The 21,511-nt window shown below is 45.3% G+C and overlaps 1 protein-coding gene across 1 annotated transcript in view; it reads right to left on the bottom strand.

Moving 5' to 3' along the window:
* Positions 1 to 1,455: 1,455 nt before the first annotated feature.
* The window catches only part of LOC134388286 (optic atrophy 3 protein), a 31,175-nt gene continuing 11,119 nt past the window's right edge, over positions 1,456 to 21,511 (bottom strand). Inside the window, exon 2 of the mRNA XM_063111210.1 lies at positions 1,456 to 2,200. Within this exon, the coding sequence (XP_062967280.1) occupies positions 1,782 to 2,200 (419 nt within the window). The 3' untranslated portion in view covers positions 1,456 to 1,781. The remainder of the gene's footprint in view (positions 2,201 to 21,511) is intronic.

The following is a 21,511-nucleotide window of genomic DNA, read 5'->3' as shown; positions in this document are numbered from 1 at the left end:
ACTCTACCCCTACTACTACTTTACCACCCTGAGCAGCCAGTCCCTCACTGGCTGTGGCACCTTGAGCAAGACCCTTTGCATTCCCTGAGCCTCAGTTTCTCCATCCAGGAAAGAACTCTCGGCCTCCTCCTCACCAGAACCCTCCCAGATTCTCTAATTTTAATGAGCTTTGTACCCATTTTGGAGATCCATATTATGGTTCTCAGATACATCCTTAAACTGCCTTCCTCACCCCTTTAATTAGGAAACAGCTACAGCTGAAAACACAGAATGCAGACTGGTGGGGCCCACAGCCCTCCCCGCTTCATTGGTGAATCCTGGAAGAGAAACCACGTAGTGATGGTTCCTGGACTGTTCCTCTCACTCAGGTGGGGAAGGCCAAATGGCCCACGGGGTTGGCAGGAATCCCAGCATACTCTTGAGGTGGGATGGTGTAGTGGGTTGAGTGGCGGACCCAAAAAGACTGAACGTCTTAATCCCCAGAGTCTGAATGTGAGCTTGTTTGGGAAAAGGGAAAAGATGTAAGGATCTTAAGGTGAGATCATGCTAAATTTAGGGTGGGCCTAAAAACAAGTGTTCTTATAAGACACAGAAGAGAAGGATGAGTCGGCCATGTGAAGATGGAGGCAGAGCCCTGGCTGGAATCACCAGAAGCTGGAAGAGGGAGCATGTCCCTGCCAACACCTTGATTTCAGATTTCTGGCCTCCAGAACTGTGAGAGAATATATTCCTGTTGTTTTAAGCTATCAAGTCTGTGGTGATTTGTTATGGCGATCCCAGGAAATTAATAAAGAAGGTAAGACCAACTGATGGCCTAGTCCAATGGGAAGGAGGTGGCACTTGAGGCTATGGAGGCAGAGGGTAGTGCTCCAAGAAGGGGGGACTAAGAGGGCAAGAGCACACAGATCAATAGATTTGGATGGAAGATGGGGGATATGACAATCTAATCCATGGGCCAGCAGGCCCCTCAGAAATGCCAATAAAAGGATGATGGGGAAGGTAGGAAAGGACACACCACATAGTACAAGGTCCAGGGACTTTGAGGATAAGTAAATAGCTGGTTGAAGCTGAAAGACATGTTGGATTGGCCCTAGTTAGGATCAAATTTAACACTACAGAAGGGGAGTCTGGGGCACACTGCCAGATAAGACCCTGCACAGCCATTCCAGTGGGTTGTGCCACAGACTAAAAGAGGAAGGGAGTGCTGTCAGAATATTATACTTGGGGTCTCAGGGGAAGGTACCTCAGATCAGGTTGAGGGAGAAGATATAAGGATTTGGTAGATCACTTGCAGCCCATGATCCTTTTCCCCGCCTCAGATAAAGCAGTGATGCCCAGCTAAAGCTGACCTTAGGTGAGGGGAGAAGCAGCCAATGAAAGAAACTGCATTCCCTTACAATGGTCCAGGTAAATGGGGGATAGGGTAACATAATGACAAGTTGATTCAGCTCAGGCCCAGGTTCCATTTTGTCTTTTGCCAGAAGAGTACACATGATGTCCTGCTGACCAGGACCTTGTAGGTTGACGTGGTTTGTGGGGGGGAGAGGGGGAGAGAGGTGGGGTGAGGGATGACGGAGAGGGCTGTATTGGAACATTTCACCTGCTGGGGGGTGGTCCAAGAGGTGGTTACCATTGGTCTTTCAGTAGGGGGTAACCGAATGCCAAGTTGCATCAACATCCTGTTGGTTTCTGCTGGGCCAGCACTGGCAGAGGTTAGGTGGGGAGAAGCCCACATCAGGGCACACATATGACCACGTCCAAGTTCAGGCTTCGGCAGCCTCCTATTTCTCGAACGCAGCCACTGCCTGGGACGTGGACACTGCCTGGGGCTCCGGTTGCAGGTTCTGAGCGCAGAGCTGGACGCGCATCTCTTGCAGCTGCGCCCGCAGCTCCTCCAGGGCGCCCTGTGGTGGCACGGTCTGCACCTGCGCCTGCAGCGCCTCCAGCGCCAGCGCCAGGTGGCCCACTTCGTCCCGCAGAGCGTTCCAGGCGGCGCGCTGCTCCTCCTCCTTGTGGCGCTGCTGCACCTGGTGGCGCCAGTACTCCAGCACCAGGCAGCCGCCGCCCACGATGAAGATGGTGGCTTCGCCCAGCAGCTCCGCGCCCAGCTCAGCAGCCGCCTCCTCGTTAAGCGGCTTTATGACTGTGCCCCGGAAGCCCATGATGCGCATCTTGGTCCGCATCTCCACCCAGTGGTACACTGTAGGGGAAGAAAGGGGTCAGGACGCGCTCTGGGAGCCCCCGGCAAACCCCACCCCTTCGCGCTTCGGCGTCTCCGTCGGAGCAACGCGACGGGGACGAAGCAGCCAGAATAGCTGCGGGGTTTGCAGGAGAGCTTTAAACAAGACCTGCGCCTGGCCTCACCCAAGGTAATGCAGTCACCTGGCCTGGGGTGACGGAGGGCATCTCTTAAAAGCGGCAGATTCTGGCGAGCAGCTGGGGATGAGAAACACTGCCCCGGAGAGGCGGTCCTTAGACTGGGAGTTCAGCCTCTAGAGGGTCACCAGAAGCTTCCAGAGCTCAACCTTCTCCGAAGGTGTAAAGGTTCAATTGCCAGATGCTTAGCTACCTTTGCTCTCCCTAAATCGCGGTGCTGCGGTCCTCTACCCTGGCACTGTCACTACCACCCCCCCCTTCCCAGAAGAAATACCAACTCCCTTTCCTTCCTTATCTTCCCAAAATGCAGAGGTAGGGCTGCGGTGGAGGGCGACCTCCTAGCTCCAAATATAGAACAGGTGAAATGTGGAAGTCCATGCTAAGTGCCTCTGAGCACAGGGTAACCGATCCTTTCCGCAAGTATGGTGGCTCCAATCCTCGATTTTCATCAACCCTGAAGCTCCTCACGGTGAGGTTTTGGGCACATACGTTGGTAGCAGCTCGAGAGTTGAGTGGTGCTACTGAACAAAAACTTGCTTGCCTAGCAGCTTCTTTACGAAGGAAGGTTCTCAGTCCTTGAGTCTTTAAAACCAACCTAAAACCGATGCTAAACCCTAACTCACTCCCGAAATAATTAATATTAATCTAAGGGTACAGATAATTATAGGGGGAAAACCCTGTCTAGCTCCTTTGAAAATTCATTTCCAATGTATCATTTTACTTTTAATGTCTAATAATTACTCACGAAATGTGCAATATATGAATGTCTTAAATTAATTGTGCACTAATAATAATTTTTAAATTAACTCAATCCAGAAGGAAATATTTTAGCATTTAGAACCTTTCAGTCACAGGAAATTAAAATGTACAATTCTGTACATATTTTGGTTGCCAATATATAATTCATTAGACAGAATCCTGTGGAGATGGGGTCTGTAAATATAAAAGTTCAAGGACAAAAAAGAACAATGTAAATTTTCACACTGTAAAAGAGCTTGTTATTTTTTATTTGTTTATACTAGACATTGGTGGGCATCAAATCACTAGAGTATGTGGACTGCAATAAACACATTCAAAGGAAGCATGCACCAGCTCTGTTTGAAAATGTCAATATTCATAACATGCCAGAAATTATATGTTCTACAACTACTTAAACTTAAGAAGTTTTAGCTGTCAACCTGAAAATGCACTAGAGGATATATAATTTTTCAATATCTTCAAAGGGGTGGGGCAGCTAGAGTGTTTGACAAGCTCTGCTGGGGCTGGAGATAAGATCCCGCATGCCCAGGGCCCTGTCAGTCACCATCAGCTGCTGCAGTCACTGGTAGAGCTGATTGTTGGTTAGGCCCGGGGTTGTGGGGTTCTTGGGGCCCAGGCTGTGGAGACCCCTCCCACACTGAAGTCTCAGCGTCAGGCTGACCTGTAGTCCACGCCCTGATCAGTAACAGCCCACCTTGAGCTGCCTCTGTAAGACAGGGAGAAAACAGCACCTGCCTCATTCCTGATGATGACCATACCCCAGCCCTGATGTCAGAAATACCTAGCATGGTGGCCAGAGAGTGGCGAGGGGACAGAGCACCAGCTTTTGCTGGCACCCCTGGGTGAGTGTCCCAGCAAGCATTTGCAAGAGTCTTAGTGTAGACCAAGCATGGAGAGCTGGGCCAGAGGCTAGGTCTGGGTATGTAAATGGGAGTGGACACATGTCCAGGGCACAGGAAATTAAGTCAAAGGGGTGTGTACATGTGTGTGTGCGTGTGAGAGCTTTCATTAGGGGTTCTCCCTCAGGCCAGGGGTCAGATTTGGGGCTCAGGAAACAAGGTCTAGGTGGGAATGGAGGGCTATAAAGAAGAGGTAGCTCTGAAGGGCCAGGATGGGACAAGACTGAGGAGGACTGTATCAGACCTGGGGGTCCAACAGGCCCCCAGGTGTCTGGGAGACACCCCACACTCAGTGCGTCCAAACCCAAACCCAGCTTCTACCCCACACATAGTTGTTCCTCCTGGTAGGTCCACCCTGTCCCCAGGCCAGAGACCTGGGCCTCATCCCAGATGCTCCCCTAACTCCACAGCCTCTAATCCCTGTATCTGGTCCATTCTTCCTCTTGAATGTCTCTTCCACACCCTCTTCTGCTGTCCTGGTCCAGGCTCTGTCCCAGTTCTGACCAACCTTCCCTCCCTGACCTCCTGAATAGGAAGAACACACCCTGTATATTCCATTTGGAGTGCTTACCACAACCCCAAATGATAGTTATCCAGTTATTTGTTTGCAACCTGTCTCCCCCACTGAACTGTGAGCCCCAAAAGGGTGGGATCCAGGGCTGTCACGGTCACTGCTGTGTCCCTAGCACAGCCCAGTACGAGACCAGGCACACAGACAATGCTCAGTATATCTTTGCTCAATGCATAAACGGGTCCCTGCCTCAGCCTCACTCCCTGCAATTATCAGATGAGACTGGGCATGTTTAGGGTAGTGTAGCTGTAGACTACTCCCTGTAATCATCCTCCATGCAGCAGTCAGAAGTCGCTGGTTAAAGGGAGGAAAAACCCTACCTTTTTTTTTGTTGTTGTTCTTAAAAGTAACACATTGGGAGGCATGGAGCTGGGAGAAGCTGAACCCAGCCACAAATAGGCAAGCTGCTGCCACCATCCTGGGGCCCTACTGGGGTCCTGAGGCATGGAACCAGGGGAAGCCAAACCCAGCTGCAACCAGGTAAAGAGCACACCAAAAACACCATTTCCATGTGGGTAGCCCACCATAGCCATCGCAATTGCCATGGCTGCCACAAAAGCAGCTAGTCTCTATAGGAGTAGTCATAGACACCGTGCAGATGGCCTATCAGACTCTCAACTGCATTGACACAATACAGGAACCAGGAGAGACCATTAAAAAAAAAAAAGAAGAAGAGGTTTTCTCTCTCCATAAACACACTCCAGAGTAACAGAAGCAGCATCTGCTTTCGATACTAGGAGAGGACCTGATCACACCTGTCTCAGTACTGGACAGATCATCTAGGCAACAAACCTACAGAGGAAGAGTTAATCTATCAGATGGAGAGAACAAATCTATGGTTATTAGTGAGAGGAGGTGAAGGGGGAATGTGAGGGATTGGATAAGGGACACAAAGAATAAGTATGATTTGCAATAATGAATATGCTAATAAAAAACAAATTTAAAAAAATGAACACATTGCATGAAAACAAAGTACTCAAACTATAAAATGTAAAGTCAAAGGCCCCCCCTCCCCCTCCGCCAACTCCTGATCCTCTGGCCTACTTCAGACTTATCCTCAACTGGATCAGGTGCCCTGAGCTCCCTCAGCTCTTTAGGCTCCTGCAACCCAGCCCTGACCAATCTTGCCATCACTGGTAACAGATCTGTCTCTCCCACTGGAACATAAGCTTTGCAAGGGCTGGGCCCAGGGCTGTTTTGCTCACCCTTCCATTTCATGCCTAGATTCACTTCTGCCTGGGATACCCTTCTTCCACTCCTGTTTTCCCACTTCTTCCCAATTCATCTTTTAGATATCACTGGATTGCCCCTTCCTCCAGGAAGCCCTCCCTGAATCCTAGGCTGGGTCAGACACATCCTCAAGGTTCACAAAGCTCCCTGGGCTTCCCTATTCACAACACTGTTTATTCTGGGTGGAATTTTTTTTAAAATATGGATCTAGAGTCTCCCTGTTTCTAAAATGGTTATAAAAATATGTTTCAGCTAGCCCTGTGTGCCTCACCAGAGAAAATGCTGATTTCAAGTTCCTTGAGTTCTCTTTAGCAAATTCCCCCAGCTCTATGGATAACTCTTTTGTCACTGCCTAGAGATTAGATTGTGAGCTCTGTAAGAGCAGGTCTCCAGAAATGCCCAGGTCAGGACCTGGCATTGAAAAGGCACTCAGGATTAAAAGACAACCAACAGAGTGGGAGAAAATATTTGCACAATATACATCTGACAAAGGATTAATATCCAGAATATACAAGGAACTCGAACAACTTTACAAGAAAAAAACAAGCAACTCAATTAAAAAATGGGCAAAAGAGCTAAGTAGGCATTTCTCTAAGGAAGATATACAGATGGCCAACAGACATATGAAAAAATGCTCAACATCACTCAGCATCCGGGAAATGCAAATGAAAACCACATTGAGATACCATCTAACCCCAGTTAGGATGGCTAAAATCCAAAAGACTCTGAACGATAAATGCTGGCGAGGTTGCGGAGAAAAAGGAACTCTCGTACATTGCTGGTGAGACTGCAAAATGGTGCAGCCTCTATGGAAAATGGTATGGAGGTTCCTCAAACAATTGCAGATAGGTCTACCATATGACCCAGCTATCCCACTGCTGGGAATATACCCAGAGGAATGGAAATCATCAAGTCGAAGGTATACCTGTTCCCCAATGTTCATCGCAGCACTCTTTACAATAGCCAAGAGTTGGAACCAGCTCAAATGTCCATCATCGGATGAGTGGATACAGAAAATGTGGTACATCTACACAATGGAATACTACTACTCAGCTATAAAAACGAATGAAATACTGCCATTTGCAACAACATGGATGGACCTTGAGAGAATTATATTAAGTGAAACAAGTCAGGCACAGAAAGAGAAATACCACATGTTCTCACTTACTGGTGGGAGCTAAAAATAAATAAAGAAATTCACACACACACACACACACACACACACACACACACACACACACACACACACACACACACACACGGGGGGGGGCAGGGGAAGAAGACATAACAACTACAATTCCTTGAAGTTGATACGACAAGCAAACAGAAAGGACATTGTTGGTTGGGAGGGAAGATTGGGAGGAGGGAGGGAGGTTTCAGTAATGGGCCACAATAATCAACCACATTGTATATCGACAAAATAAAATTTTTTAAAAAAAAGGCACTCAGGAAATGTTTAATGAGTGAATGGCTCATATTTCCTTTAGGTTTCTTCAAATTTATTTAATACTATTTTAAGTATCCAAATTCTGTCAAAACTTTTTTGACCATTACTAACTTTACACCTTTACTGTTTGATGTTTACCCTGCCTCTGAAGAATCAAAAAAATGCTGCTTTTCCCATGGGAGTGAGAATTAATTTATTAATTAATTTATTTTTAATTAATTAATTAATTGATTGATTGATTTATGCAGCTGGTCAGTATTAGGGGTTAGAATTTAACAGATTGCTTCAGCAATACCCACCCAGGCTGGTCACCTGCCCTTTTGTTACTGTACTGGCACTTCTCGTATCACACCATGTCATGTGCTACTGCCTTCACTTCTTGCCTGTGTCCCTGATGAGAAGTCACACAGGCCACTGAGCCCATGTTGGGACACCTGGCTGTGGGCAAGGGACTCTTCTTCTCTAAGCTTCAAAATGAGGACCCTCCCACCTACATAACAGTATTGCTGAAAGGACTAGATGAGATTGTGCAAATACCTCCCAGTCCAGGGCTAGGCTTAATAAATGGCAGCAAGGACTTTGGAGTCACACAGACCTGGACCCAAATCTTGGCTCTGTCACTTGCTGGATGTGCAAGCTGAGCCTCAGTGCTTCTCCATCAGTAAACTGGGGGTCAAAATACTCAACTGGCAGGATTGGGAGAACGGCAATGAGAGAGTAAGTGAGAAAATGCTCAATTTAGTAAATGTTAATCTAGCATCCTCTTCCTGTCTCCTGTTAGGAATTTTATTCCCGGAAATATGTCCTACCCATTGGTCTGAGCTCTGCCTGTGGGCTACATAGAATAGTCTTCTTCCTCCTCACTGATCTCTCTGCCCCCAGATCTATCCACTTTGATCTGTCCTCCACACCAGAGTATCCCAACTCCGATGTCCTCTCCTTCAGGAAGTCCTCCATGATCCCCAGACCCCAGGGTTCCCCCACCCCAGCTCTAACCACTCTGAGTCGTCACCGTGTTGGTGACAAGTCTGTCTCCGCAACTGGACTGTGAGACTCATGAGGGTAGTATCTGAAATTAACTCAGTCACTGCAGTGTCCCTAGCCCTGAGTTGGGTACAGAGCAGGTTCTCTGTGAAAAGGTTGATCTGTGGAAGTCCCCAGTAGGTAATCATGGACACCAAGCACAGCTCCTTGTCACCAGGCATTTCTCTCTGTCACCTGGCTCCACCATCCCCCTTTTCTCTCTGTCCTGATGCTTTTTATGTCATCTGTGCCCTCAGCAGAATGTGGCACCATGCAACACCCACTCTTCTGGGAGATGTTTGCTTTTCTTGGCTCCAAGTCTCCTCTCCCTCAGGCTGCCCCTTCTCTGTCTCTGCTATAGACCCCTTTTCTTGGCCTCAGTGGCTGGCATTTCTCAGGGGACCACTGTCCAAGACCTTCTTACTCGACTGTCACATCCACTTCCAGGGGCAACTCAGACTCTCATGCCCAAACTCCCAGGCTCAGATCTCTCCCAGCCCCAGAGCTCCTGGCTATGGCCACCTCAGACACTCAGGATCACATCACAATGGCTGACCAGCCCCCAGGAGGAGTTTTCCAGGGGAAAGGAGAGATATCTTAATCCATGGAGTCAAGTATAGTCAAGTATTTGGCCACAGTTAACTGTTATTGTTCAAGTGTTTTCCTGAGCATGGGACTGCAGGTTGCTGGAATGAAACCCTTTCTTCAGGAAATGTGCTGCTAAGACAGGGATACCTCCTCCTCCAGAGTGGGGGGCCAGAAGCCTCAGGAGTTTATGGACAAATGAGACAGGACATAGTGCCTCTCCCCCACTACTGGGAACATGCCCACAAACAATGGCCACTTCCTTGTGAAGTAAAGGAAATGTGTTTCTTGTAAGGGCCATCACTCTACTGTGAGCAATGGTGAAAGAGTCGCTGTAACTACACACCGGCTACTGATGCTACCCACGATGGTGAAAGGGATGTGAGGTTAATGCTAAATACCAAAAGGCTAAATACAGCATAACTGATATGGGAATCGTTAACTATTGAGAGGGGAGAGGTTTTTAATATGGGGGTAGGGAGAGAGTAAAAGCACTAAATCCTTATTTTCCACATTAGGAAGTCAACAGGTAATTAAAAAATGGGGACAAAATTAAAACTAGGAGTATTCGGAAAGTCCCTTATTTACAAATATGGTGGAAAATACCAGAAAACAACCGAAAGAGGTGAAGTGGTTACCTGTGGGGAGCAGGAATCGATGTAGAAAAGGAGATGGCTGGGTTTTCTTCTTTTTATCATAAATTACACGAGTATTTGAATCTCTAAACTAAGTACAGATGGTCCCCGACTTAGCATGGTTCGTCTTACAGTTTTTCAACTTTACAACAGTACAAAAGCAATATACATTCAGGAGAAACCCAGGTACCCATACAATCATTCTGTTTTTCATTTTCAGTACAGTATTCAATAAATTACATGAGATATTCAGTACTTCATCATAAAACAGACTTTGTGTTAGATCCTTTTTGCCCAACTGTAGGATAATGTAAGTGTTCTGAGCACATTTAAGGTAGACTAGGCTAAGCTAGATAGGTTAGGTGTATTAAGTGCATTTTTGACTTAATGATATTTTCAATTTATGATGGGTTTATGATGGGATGTAACCCTATCCTAAGTCAAGGAGCATCTGTACTTGTACTCCTTGTTCTTTTAAAATTAGTAATAACTGTAATTTTTAAAACACATAAACATGTTTTTTGTGTTGTTTTTGTTTGCATTTTGGTGGCTGTCTGGTACAAAGATCCAACCCTTGACTTTGGTGTTATAAGACCATGCTCTAACCAACTGAGCTAACCAGCCAGACCCTTGTGATTTGTTTGAGTCAGAAACGTAAGCACTGCCTTTGGGTTTCCAGCCCTCTGCACTGGCCCAACCTCCTCCCGGTCCCATCCCCAGGCACCTTCCATACCTGGAGTCACCCATTATATAGAAATGAAAATCGAATCAAGGTATTCTCCTGCTTAGAATCCTTCAGTGGCTTCTACTGACTCTAGAATAAAGTCCAGTCTCCTTAGAATGACCTAAAGGTCCCATATCATCAGCGTATCCTTTACTACGATTCCTCCATATATGTGGGATGCTTTTCAGTGTTGAAATCATTTTGTGTCCTCTTTATATACGTGCTCCCTCAGCCACAGGCTCAGCTCATGGTCCCTCCTCCAAGAAGCCCACCCCGAACCCTAGGCTAGTTCAGTGGCACCTCTAGGCTCTCCTAGCCTCTTGGGTTCTCTGTCCCAATCCTGCCCACTTGTCCCCATCACTGGAATGGGTCTGTCTCCTCCATCAGACTCTGGGCCCCATGAGAGCAACACAGGGCTCTCCCACTCACTGCTATGTGTCTCCAGCACTGTCCAGCACAATGCTGGGCCCAGAGTGGACACTCCAGAGAGAGTTTGGTGAATGAAAAAAACACATGAAGGAAACACCAAAAATTAACTTTTGGTTATTAGTGAATGCTGGGATATGGGGTGCTCTATTTTTTTCTTACCTGTATTTTTTAATTTGTCTACAATAAACACGGGTTGCTCCTCTATTTTTAAAAATAAGAAAAAAAATGTTAATTGCATATTCTTGGAACCACAGTTCTAATTCTAGAAATTTATCACCTTGTTTTCCAAGAAAGGAAGTCATGGATTTACAGAAAGATCCGGATACCAGAGGAAGTACCCTGACCCCCTTTCCCACATGCCTGGTACATTTAGAGAGGAGCTTCCTTCAGCTTCCAGGCCAGGGATCCACTCTGCACTCAGTCATCCAGTGGGCGCTCCAGAGCACTGGCCACCCCTAAGGGGCTGACCCATGGTACCGACAGACTCATAAGGATGGGGGTTTGTGGATGACCTCTAGGGCAAGAGGCACATAAGTGGTACATGATGCTATTTGATAGGCCAAAGGTTTTATGGTTATGTGGCAAGGTCATCTCTATGGGGATGACGGGCTAGTAGGAAATTAATCAGGAAGCAGCTAAGTAGGGATATCAGGGGCCTGTGGATCTTTCTCAGGAAGCTTTGCTGCTTCGGAGTGGGTTTGCAGCAACCGGTAGAACCTTGTGCAGGGCCAACAACCAGGGTCATGGGGCCAAGGGCCTGTTCCAGCTGGAGGACCAGCCTCCTCCTCTTCTCAGGTACTGGGGCCCCCACTTCCCTACCCAGGGCCCCCTTACATTGTCCCCTGCCCAGGGCCCCACCCCCAGCCCTTACTCTTCTCTCACGCTCAGCCCTCTGCCTCCTGCTCCAGCCACTCTCTGAGGGACGGCCTGTGTCTCCCATGCCGTCCCTGAACCAGGAATCCAGGGGTGAGTACAGGTGGGAAGTACAGGGGTGAGTACTGGTGGGAAGGCTGGGATCTTCTGAGTGGAGGCAAACAAGTGAGGTGGCTTGGGGGTACCACAGTCTACCAAGCAGGTTTTTTTAAAACCTGCAAGTCTATGATTGTAAGTTGCAAAATCAACTTGGTGTATCATGACCAGCCTTTCTTTAAAAAAAAAAATTTAAATACATACTGTATAAATCCATTCATATAGAATTCTAAAAATACAAACTAATCTCTAATAGATCAGCTGTTCCCTGGGGATGGGGGAGAGGGGAGGGAGTGGGATTATGAGGGGTACAAGGATACCCTGGAGGTGATGGATATGTTCATTATCTTGATTGTGGTGATGGTTTCATGGTATATATGTCTACCAAAACTTACCAAATTAGGGGGGTTCCAGATAACTGAACAAGTAGAGGTTCCTGGAGGATGGTGCACCCAGAGAGGGCACGAAAGCTCTGCACCCCTTCCCCATACCTCACCCTATGCATCTTTTCCATCTGGCTGTTCATTTGTGTCCTTCATCATAAGCCAGTAAATGTCACTTTCTTAGTCTTCACAAGCCTGAGTTTCTGCCTGATCCCACTCTCCACTTCAGGAATCAGCCAACTCCCATGGCCCTATATCCAGGTCTCCTGGCACAAAGGGCAGATTTCATCTCCTCCATCATCTTCATCACCAAGAGGGTTGTTGAGTGAGGATCAGTGGGCCACAACAGCAGGGGAGTGTAATCTGATTCTTTCTTAAACCCTAGAAGCCCATCTTCTAAAAGGGAAGTTGTTCGGGGTTCTCTAAGGGAAAGAGAAGGACGGAACCCCACTCCTGCTTCTTACCAGATGTGTGACTCTGGAAAACGGATTTACTCTCTGTGAGCCTGAACTTGCCCACTATAAAATGGGAAACAATTGATACCTTCCCTACAGAGTTGTGTGGGGAAAATGAGAAAACTTAAATAAATGTTTGGCACATAGTATGACTTAAAAAAAAAAAAAAACTTATCGAATTAGGAGCTGGCCAGTTAGCTAAACTGGTCAGAGTGTGGTGTTGATAACACCAAGGTCCAGGGTTTGATGCCTGTCCTGGCCAGCCATCAAAAAAAAAAAAAAAAAAAAAAAAAAATCAAATCGCACACTTTTAAGTATGTTCAGTTTACCGAATGTCAATTATACCTCAATAAATCCATAGAAAATAAAAATAAAAGAAATAGAATAAAATAAAACAGAACAGGATATATACCAGCCAGGAAGGAAAATGAGTGGGTGCTGGGTGACGGGACACCGTGGGAGACAGAGGGGCAGTCCCTAGCAGTGAGATAAAAGCTGTACAAAAGGGAGTCCAGAGCTAACCCCAGGCCTAGGCTGAGCTGTTTCTGACCCCAGGCAAAGTGCTGGTGACCCACATGGAGTCCTGGAAACGCTGTGGCAGTTTAGCCCTGGACCCTAAGGATGACAAGTGGAGCTGCTGTGGGCCTCTCTATTCCTTCCATTGAGGCTCCCAGAGATGCTGCTCACCCAGAATGAATGAGTTCCTCGTCATTCCCAAGGACAACACCAAGTCAGATTATGAGGACTGCAGGAAATACAAACAGAAGAATATCTAAGCCCCAGGATGGCATCCTCCCCTGCCCTCACTCCCTCCCTCCCTCTCCCCCTGCCAAGTCTACTTGGAGGACTCGAGGACTAGGTAGTCACTCAGCAGGCCCTTCATTCCAAGAATCTATGTTATGGGACTGGAGGCAGAATTGGGTACAACACTAAGGAAAGGCCCCAAGAATAGGAGCCTTAAGAGTCACTGGGTCTCTGACTCCCCTGTTGAAGCCTGAGATGAAGGTGGGAAGCACTCCCTTGGGCTCCCTCATGCAGGAGAAACTGCTGGTTAAGTTAGTGATGTGGATTCAGGGGTTCCCAGGCCAGAGTCCCAGCAACACTCCCTCTCTGAGCCTCAGTTTCTTCCTTTATAAAATGGGTTTAATAATAATCCTTACCCACTGGGTAACAAGACTGTAACTCACTCCACCCAAAGGTTTCCATAAAGAGCAGCCACTGTTGTTTATATAAGGGTACTTCAAAAAGTTTGTGAAAAATAGAATTAAAAGACAATAAGAATCCTTGCATGAACTTTTTGAAGTACCCACATACTTAGGCCAGGCTGGGGCCACAGAATCTCAAAACTGAAAGCTTTCATTGGATGGTGAAGGAAGATGACAGAAAACACACTGGGGTGTTCTCTGGAGGTCTGGGAGATGAGGTCCCCGTGATATGGATTGAATTGTGTCCCCTAAGTATTATGTATTAGAAGCTTGATCCCCACTGTAACTGTTGAGGATGGGAAATCCTATTACGGTAGTTGAAAGGTGGGGCCTTGAAGAGGTAGATTATATTGTCAGGACCACACTCTAATGAATGGATTAATGGGGTGGTCATCGGCATGGTTCTGAGGGCTTTAAAAGGAGAACAGATGAGAGTGTCTCTTTTTCTGCTCCACCATTCTTGTCATGTGACATCCTGCAATGCTGTAGAGTCACCTCACCAGATGTGTTCCCTGGACTGTGGACTTCCTAGCCTCCAAAACTGTAAGCAATAAATTTCATTTTCTTACAAATTATCCAGTCCCAAGTATTTTTGTTACAAGCAACAGAAATGGACTAATACATCCCATTAGCAATACCTAAAGGCTCCTCCTTCCTCCTGTGAAAGGTCAAAGCCACAGGCGGGGGCACGGGCTCATATCTAATCTCCACTTCTTCAATGAACCCAGTTTTTCTCAGTAGTAAAAAGGCTGTTAAAAATCCCCAAGGAGGGCTGGCCAGTTAGCTCAGTTGTTTAGAGTGCTGTGTTATAACACCAAAGTCAAGGGCCAGCCACACACATACACACACACGCAAAGCTTAAAAATCCCCAAATAGAAAGGACAGTTCTTCTTACAGTAGACTTTCAATTAATAAATGTAGAAGGTAAGAGGGAAATAGAAAATTAACATTAGGCAAATACCACAATAATAACTGTTGCAGACAAGATTCACCAATGGATGCTAAAATTAGTGGAGAAAAGTTTGAAGAGAAATAGAGTATCTGTAGAGTCTCAACGCGTGTTCCCCAAGGTATTTATTAACTACAAAGGGAAAGATAGTAACTTTAAAGTGGACAAACCCGGCGATACCACCTTAACCAAGCGATCAAGGTCAACATCACAATAATAAGACTGATATCAACCCCTTGACATAGTGCACTGAGAAGGACACAGTGTCATTTCTGTGGTATTCTTGCCCAAAGTACAGTATCTCCTTCCAATCATGAGAAAACATCAGACAAACTCAAACTGAAGGACATTTCTACAAAATAACTGAACAGTACACTTCAAAAGGATTAAGGTCATGAAAGAAAAGAAGAGTGAGAAACTGTCACAGATCACAGGAAAGTAAAAAGACATAACAACTAAATGTGATGGGGGATACTGGATATGATCCTGGGACAGAAAGAAAAGAGACTGATGAAAAAACTGGTTAAATTTAAGTGCGGTCTGCAGTCTACGTAATGTTACTGTACCAATTTTAATTTCCTAGGTCTGCTCATTGTGCTGTGGTTACACAAGATGTTATCATCCTGGGAAGCTGGGTGAAAGATGTGCAGGAACCCTCTGTACTAATATTGTAATTTTTCTGTAAGTCTAAAATTAGTTCAAAGGAAAAAGATTTAAAAAAAAAAAAGCAGGGCCGAGCCTGTGGCGCACTCGGGAGGGTGCTGCGCTGGGAGCGCGGCGACGCTCCCAGCGGCCGCGGGTTCGGATCCTATATAGGAATGGCCGGTACACTCACTGGCTGAGTGCCGGTCACGAAAAAGAAAAAAAAAAAAAAAAGCAAACCCCCCCCAAGTGGCTAGACTGTGAGGAAATGGACCTTCTCTCATACACTTCTCTCATACATTTGCAAGAGCAAATCTGTGTACACCCTTGACTAAGTAGTTACACTTCTGGGAATTTATGCCAGATTTGCCTGCACAGGTATGAAAGGCCTTGCCAGGTACATTAATCCTGAAGCACAGTTTATAATAACAATTAAAAAGCCAGAAAAAACACTATAAGACTATACCCATATACGATCTCATAATTTCCAGTATTTCTGTCATCAGCAGCTGAAATAAAGAGTAAATTAGTTTTTTTAACGTGCTGAGAGATCACTGTCTCCAGGATAACTGTCAGGGAGGACTAGGAGAATGTTTGTTACCAGTCATGGAAACAAGTGGGGTGGTAAGGCATATCAGTAATTATTTGAAATGCATAGTTTGTGTTTTGTTGATTTTTTTCTGGAGAATATATAGGGTAACAGTAATTGCCTCCATGGAGGGGAACAGGGTGCCTGGGGGAAAAGAGATGGAGAGAGACTTCCTTACATACTCTTTTGAACCTGGAACTATGAGAATTTGAGAACTTATTACCAAGACAAGTAATTAAAACTTTTTTCAAAAAGATCTAACAATCAGGGGCCGGCCCGTGGCTCACTCGGGAGAGTGCGGTGCTAATAACACCAAGGCCCCGGGTTCGGATCCCATATACGGATGGCCGGTTCGCTCACTGGGTGAGCGTGGTGCTGACAACACCAAGTCAAGGGTTAAGATCCCCTTACCGGTCATCTTTTAAAAAAAAAAAAAAAAAAAAAAAGATCTAACAATCCACCCCGGCACCCAGGATTTCTAGTTCAGCCTGTAGAATGTAGACACTCATTCCTCTGCTCCCTCCTCAAGCCCCACTAAAATGGTAGCTGGTGTGGAAAGAAGCTAGAAGCCCCAAGAAGAAAAGGATCAGGGGATGAATGGACTGGAAAGGAGTGAATCATGCAGGCGTGGAGGCTGGAAGCAGGTGGCTGAGAAGTACTGACTGAGCCAGCAGGGAGGCTGAGGCCTAGGCACCCATGAGAGCAGGGAGATGAGAAGCACATGGAGTGGAGAGCCTAGGAGCACATGTACCAGGTGACTCTGAGAGTGAGTCTAAGCAGAGAACCCCCAGAACCCCACAGGCTGAACCAGACCAGGGGAAATCTAGAAACATTTGAGAGGGGCCAGTGCCATGCTGAAAACAGGCCTGCCCTCTGGCATGGGGCTGGTGGAAGTCAAGAGTCCCCTCAACCTTGGCCTGGAATCCCAATGACCCTGGCTGGAGTTGATGGGGTGAAACCACACCTCCCACTGAGGTACAGAAAGGGGCTCTGCTCAGCTGTGAGCCTCTCAGTCATTGGAAAGATCTGGAATAAATTATATAGCATGCTCCACAACAACAAAAAAAGAGCTAAGCCAAGGGCATCCCAGTGGTTCCCAGATTCCTGCTCCCTCTTTAGTAACACAGACCCTTCCTCTCTCTCCCTCCAAAGCCATTTTAAAATACACCAACCAGTTCTTCTTTAACAGAGTATTTTCATTATTCCTTGCTCTGAAGTTCAACCTACATTCTACTTTCCCTATAAAATTTTATCCTAACTTTTTTTTTTCTTTAAAAGACGACCGATAAGGGTATCTTAACCTTTGACTTGGTGTTGTCAGCACCACGCTCTCCCAAGTGAACAACCGGCCATCCCTATATGGGGATCCGAACCCTTGGCCTTGGTGTTATCAGCACCACACTCTCCCAAGTGAGCCACGGGCCGGCCACCTAATGTAACATATTTTAGTGCTCAAATGTCCTATCGTATTTCTCTGAAACAAAAATGTGTCTATAAATTAAAATCAAAATTTTAATTTCTGGAAAGCTCAGTTAAAATTTTTCTCTCTGAGAGCCTGCACATAGCTCACTTGGGAGAGTGTGGTGCTGATAACACCAGGTCAAGGGTTAAGATCCCCTTACTGGTCATCTTTTAAAATAAATAAATAAATAAATAAAAATTTTCTCTCTGTGCTGGCCAGTTAGCTCAGTTGGTTACAGCATGGTGGTGATAACAAGGTCAAGGGTTGGGATCCCTGTATCAGTCAGCTGCCAAAAAATAAAAAACGTAAAAGAAATTATTTCTCTTGGATTAACATTAAAATTATTATTAGTACACTACTGACCAACACAGCATACATTACACAATTTGATGCATAATCATTAAGCATAAGAAGTAAATTTGACCAGAAATGCATGCCTCAATAAGGTAGACTGGGGAAGGCATTTCTGCCATCAATATTTCAAATTGTTCATTTGTGATCCTGGAAGTTTTTACCCCTAGAGCTATATACCGTTGTACGACCAGAAAGGGAGGTGGCGGTTTGACTTTCTTTTCATACTTTATTTCTCATAATTTCTTTTCCTGGAAGCAGAGCCATTGAAAAGGAAAGGAAGGAAGGCCCAGCAGATTCCTCAGGTGAACTTGGGAGGTCTGGAAAGGTTTCCCTTAAAACTCTCCCTGCGAGGATGGCTGGCTAGCTCAGTTAGTTAGAGCACAGCCTTATAACACCAAGGTCATGGATTCAGATTCCCTAACCAGCCAGCCACCCAAAAAACAAAAAAAACCCTCCCTGCGGGGGAGGGGAAGGGGGCAGTACCACGGTGTGAAGGCTGCCTGCCAAGTGCTGGGAGACTGATGGCAGCATTCTTTGGGCTGGTTTAACCCAGACATAACCTAAATGTCCACCAACAGGGGCCTGGTATATCCACACGATGTAGCAACTGCTATGAAAAAGAACGTGGGCGCTCCAAACATGTGAAATGGAAGGATTTTCAAGGTACCCTGCTAAAAGGAAAAAACAGCACAAAACAGGGTGCATAGTATAGTATCATTTGTGTGAATTAAACATGTTCACACCCAGAATATGTTTGATTATGCAGAGAACACTTCTGGAAGGTGCCTGGAGGGTGGCCTTTGGTGGCTCCCTTTCTGACCTCTGACCTACTCTCCCCCTCACCAGCTGCTCCAGCCACGCCCATCCTCTCTGCATTACTGCTCCTGGAACCCAGTGTGCACACTCTGGCCTCAGGGCCTTTGCACTCACTGGGTCTTCTGCCTGAAACACTCTTCTCCAAATATCCTCTTTACTCAAGTCTAATCCAACATTTATTTCCTCAGAGAGGCATTCCCTACAACCAACTGAATATAGCACATACCTTCTCCCATTACACTGACTCCTCCTTCCTTGCTTCATTTTTTTCCTTATTACCACCTAACACATTTTTTACTTTTTTTTTTTTTTTTTTTTGTCTTTTTCGTGACCGGCACTCAGCCAGTGAGTGCACCGGCCATTCCTATATAGGATCCGAACCTGCGGTGGGAGCGTCGCTGCACTCCCAGCGCCGCACTCTCCCAAGTGCGCCACAGGCTCGGCCCCATTTTTTACTTTTTTATTTTGTTTATTATCTGTCTCCTATCAGGAAAATCTCAACTCCATAAGGGCAACAGCAATTTGGGTCTCTTTGTAAATAACTACATCCTTGGTGCTGGCAAATAGTAAGCATTCAAAGAAAAAAAAATTTTTTGGCAGCTGGCCAGTATGGGGATCAATAAACGTTTCTTAATAAACAAAGAAAAGAATGAAAACAGGCAGGCAGGCAGACAAGAAGCCAGGGATGGGAAACATATACTTTTCACCATATTACCATTTGCACCACCTGAATTTTTCTGCCATGCACATCATTACCGACCATGGTGGAATTAAATTAGAAATCGATAACAATAAGAACTCTACAAAGACCCCAAGATTTGGAAGTTAGGCAACATATTTCTTTTTTTTTTTTTTTTTTTTTTTGTCCTTTTTGTGACCGGCGCTCAGCCAGTGAGTGCACCGGCCATTCCTATATAGGATCCGAACCCGCGGCGGGAGCGTCGCCACGCTCCCAGCGCCGCACTCTCCCGAGTGCACCACGGGCTCGGCCCTAGGCAACATATTTCTAAACAACACATGAGTCAAAGAAGAAATCACAAGAGAAACTAGAAAATATACAGAACTGAATGATAATGAAGACACAGCATGTCAAATTTTGTGGTATACATCTAAAGTAGTGCTTAGAGGGAAATTTATACGTAAACGCTCATATAGAAAAAGAAAGATTTAAAAGCAATAATCGAAGATTCTACCTTATTAAGCTAGAGAGAGCAACCCAAAGTAAATAGACAATAAAGAGCAGAAATCAATGAAAGACAAAAGTGTAGTGGGTTAGAAATCTTGATTCTCCTTTGATCTTAGAATAGGATTTTTAGGTAATTCATGAATGAGCCACAAGGCTCTTGAGTAGGGGACAAAAGTCCACAGATAAGTTTGGCAAAAGCCATCTTAATCAATTCTAATCACTGTTTAGAGATGGGATTGTGTACTTTGACTGTTTTAGGTTGCTGGTTTGATTCTGGCTTGAATGACTATTGATTATTTAACCTACTGATTGTTCTTTAGATATGTTAAGAAAACTGCTTGAATGCTGTTTAAATATGCTAAAGAAATCGCTGTAGGAAGTATTTAGAAAAGAAATGTTTACTAAGGACAAGCTGTTTGTTGGTAAATTGACCTAGCTTTTTACAAATTACATTCTGGAATGTCACATTGTTAATTTACTGCTGTTACTAGTTTTACACTGCCTGTTTTTATGTCCTTCTTTGATGATTGAATCAACTGATTTTTCTTGTGAAACTTCCTTGTCTTGTCAATAAAAAGAAAGGCTAATTTTGGATCAGGGCTGCTCCCCTGATGGGCGGCAGTCCCTCCAGGCCTCATTGATGGTACATTGAGTGAATTCTTTCTCTTTTTTCCGTCTTGGTTACAAAGAGGAAAGTGTAACACAAAACAGACAAATAAGAGGAAAATAAAGCCAAAAGGTGGTTCTTTGAGAGATATATTGGTAAACCACTAGCAGGACTAGTGCTGAAGAAAAAAGAAAACATAAATTACAAATATCAGGAATGAGAGAGAGGACATTATACAGATCCTACAAATATTAAACGAATACCAAAGGAATATTATGAACAACTTTATTACGATAAATTGAACAACTTATATGATATAATTCATGTAAACGGACACAAGAAGAAATAGAAAATCTCAATAGCCCTATAACTACTAAGGAAATTGAATTCTATTATTAAAAACCTTCCCTTAGGGCCGAGCCCGTGGCGCACTCGGTAGCGTGCTGCGCTAGCAGCGCGGCGACGCTCCCGCCGCGGGTTCGGATCCTATATAAGAATGACCGGTGCACTCCCTGGCTGAGCGCCGGTCACGGAAAAAAAAAAAAAAAAAAAAAAAAAAACCTTCCCTTAAAGAAAAGCCTAGATGGACATTTGTATTCAACATTTAAGGAAGAAATAATCCCAATTTTACACAACATCTTGCAGAAAACAGAGGATGAGCGAACATTTTCTCAACTTGTTTTATGAGATCAGAAAAACCATATTAAACCTGACAAAGACATACAAGAAAATAAAATTACAGACTATGTCACTCATGACCACAAATACAAAGTTTTTAGGTAAGTATTAGCAAATCAAAGCCAGCAATATATAAACAAGATAATATACCGTGATCAAGTAATGTCTATCCAGGAATACAAGATTGACTTAATATTCTAAAAAAAAAAATCAGTAATTTTAATCCATGGTAGTAACAGAACGTTGCTAGCCAGCCTCAAAGATGGCCCCCAACAATTGCTGTCACCTGGTATTTACACCCTGTATAGCCCTTCCCACACATACCCGTCAGTCTGTATGACCAACAGAATACGGCAGAAGTGGTAGTGCATCACTTCCAAAGTTATGAAGACACTGCCTCTCTTTAGTCTTGGTCACTTTCACTCTTGGATCACTCTCCTTGGGGAAACCTGCCACCAGGTCATGAACAGCCTTGAGAAAGAGATCCTTGGGGAAAGCCACTCTGGCCAACAGCCAGTGAAGGACTGAGACCTACAGC

The sequence above is a fragment of the Cynocephalus volans genome, chromosome 10 (genome assembly GCF_027409185.1).
Source record: "Cynocephalus volans isolate mCynVol1 chromosome 10, mCynVol1.pri, whole genome shotgun sequence".
Lineage (NCBI taxonomy): Eukaryota > Metazoa > Chordata > Mammalia > Dermoptera > Cynocephalidae > Cynocephalus > Cynocephalus volans.
Note: the sequence above shows the minus strand (reverse complement) of the source record. Positions and strands in the feature narration are given on the sequence as shown.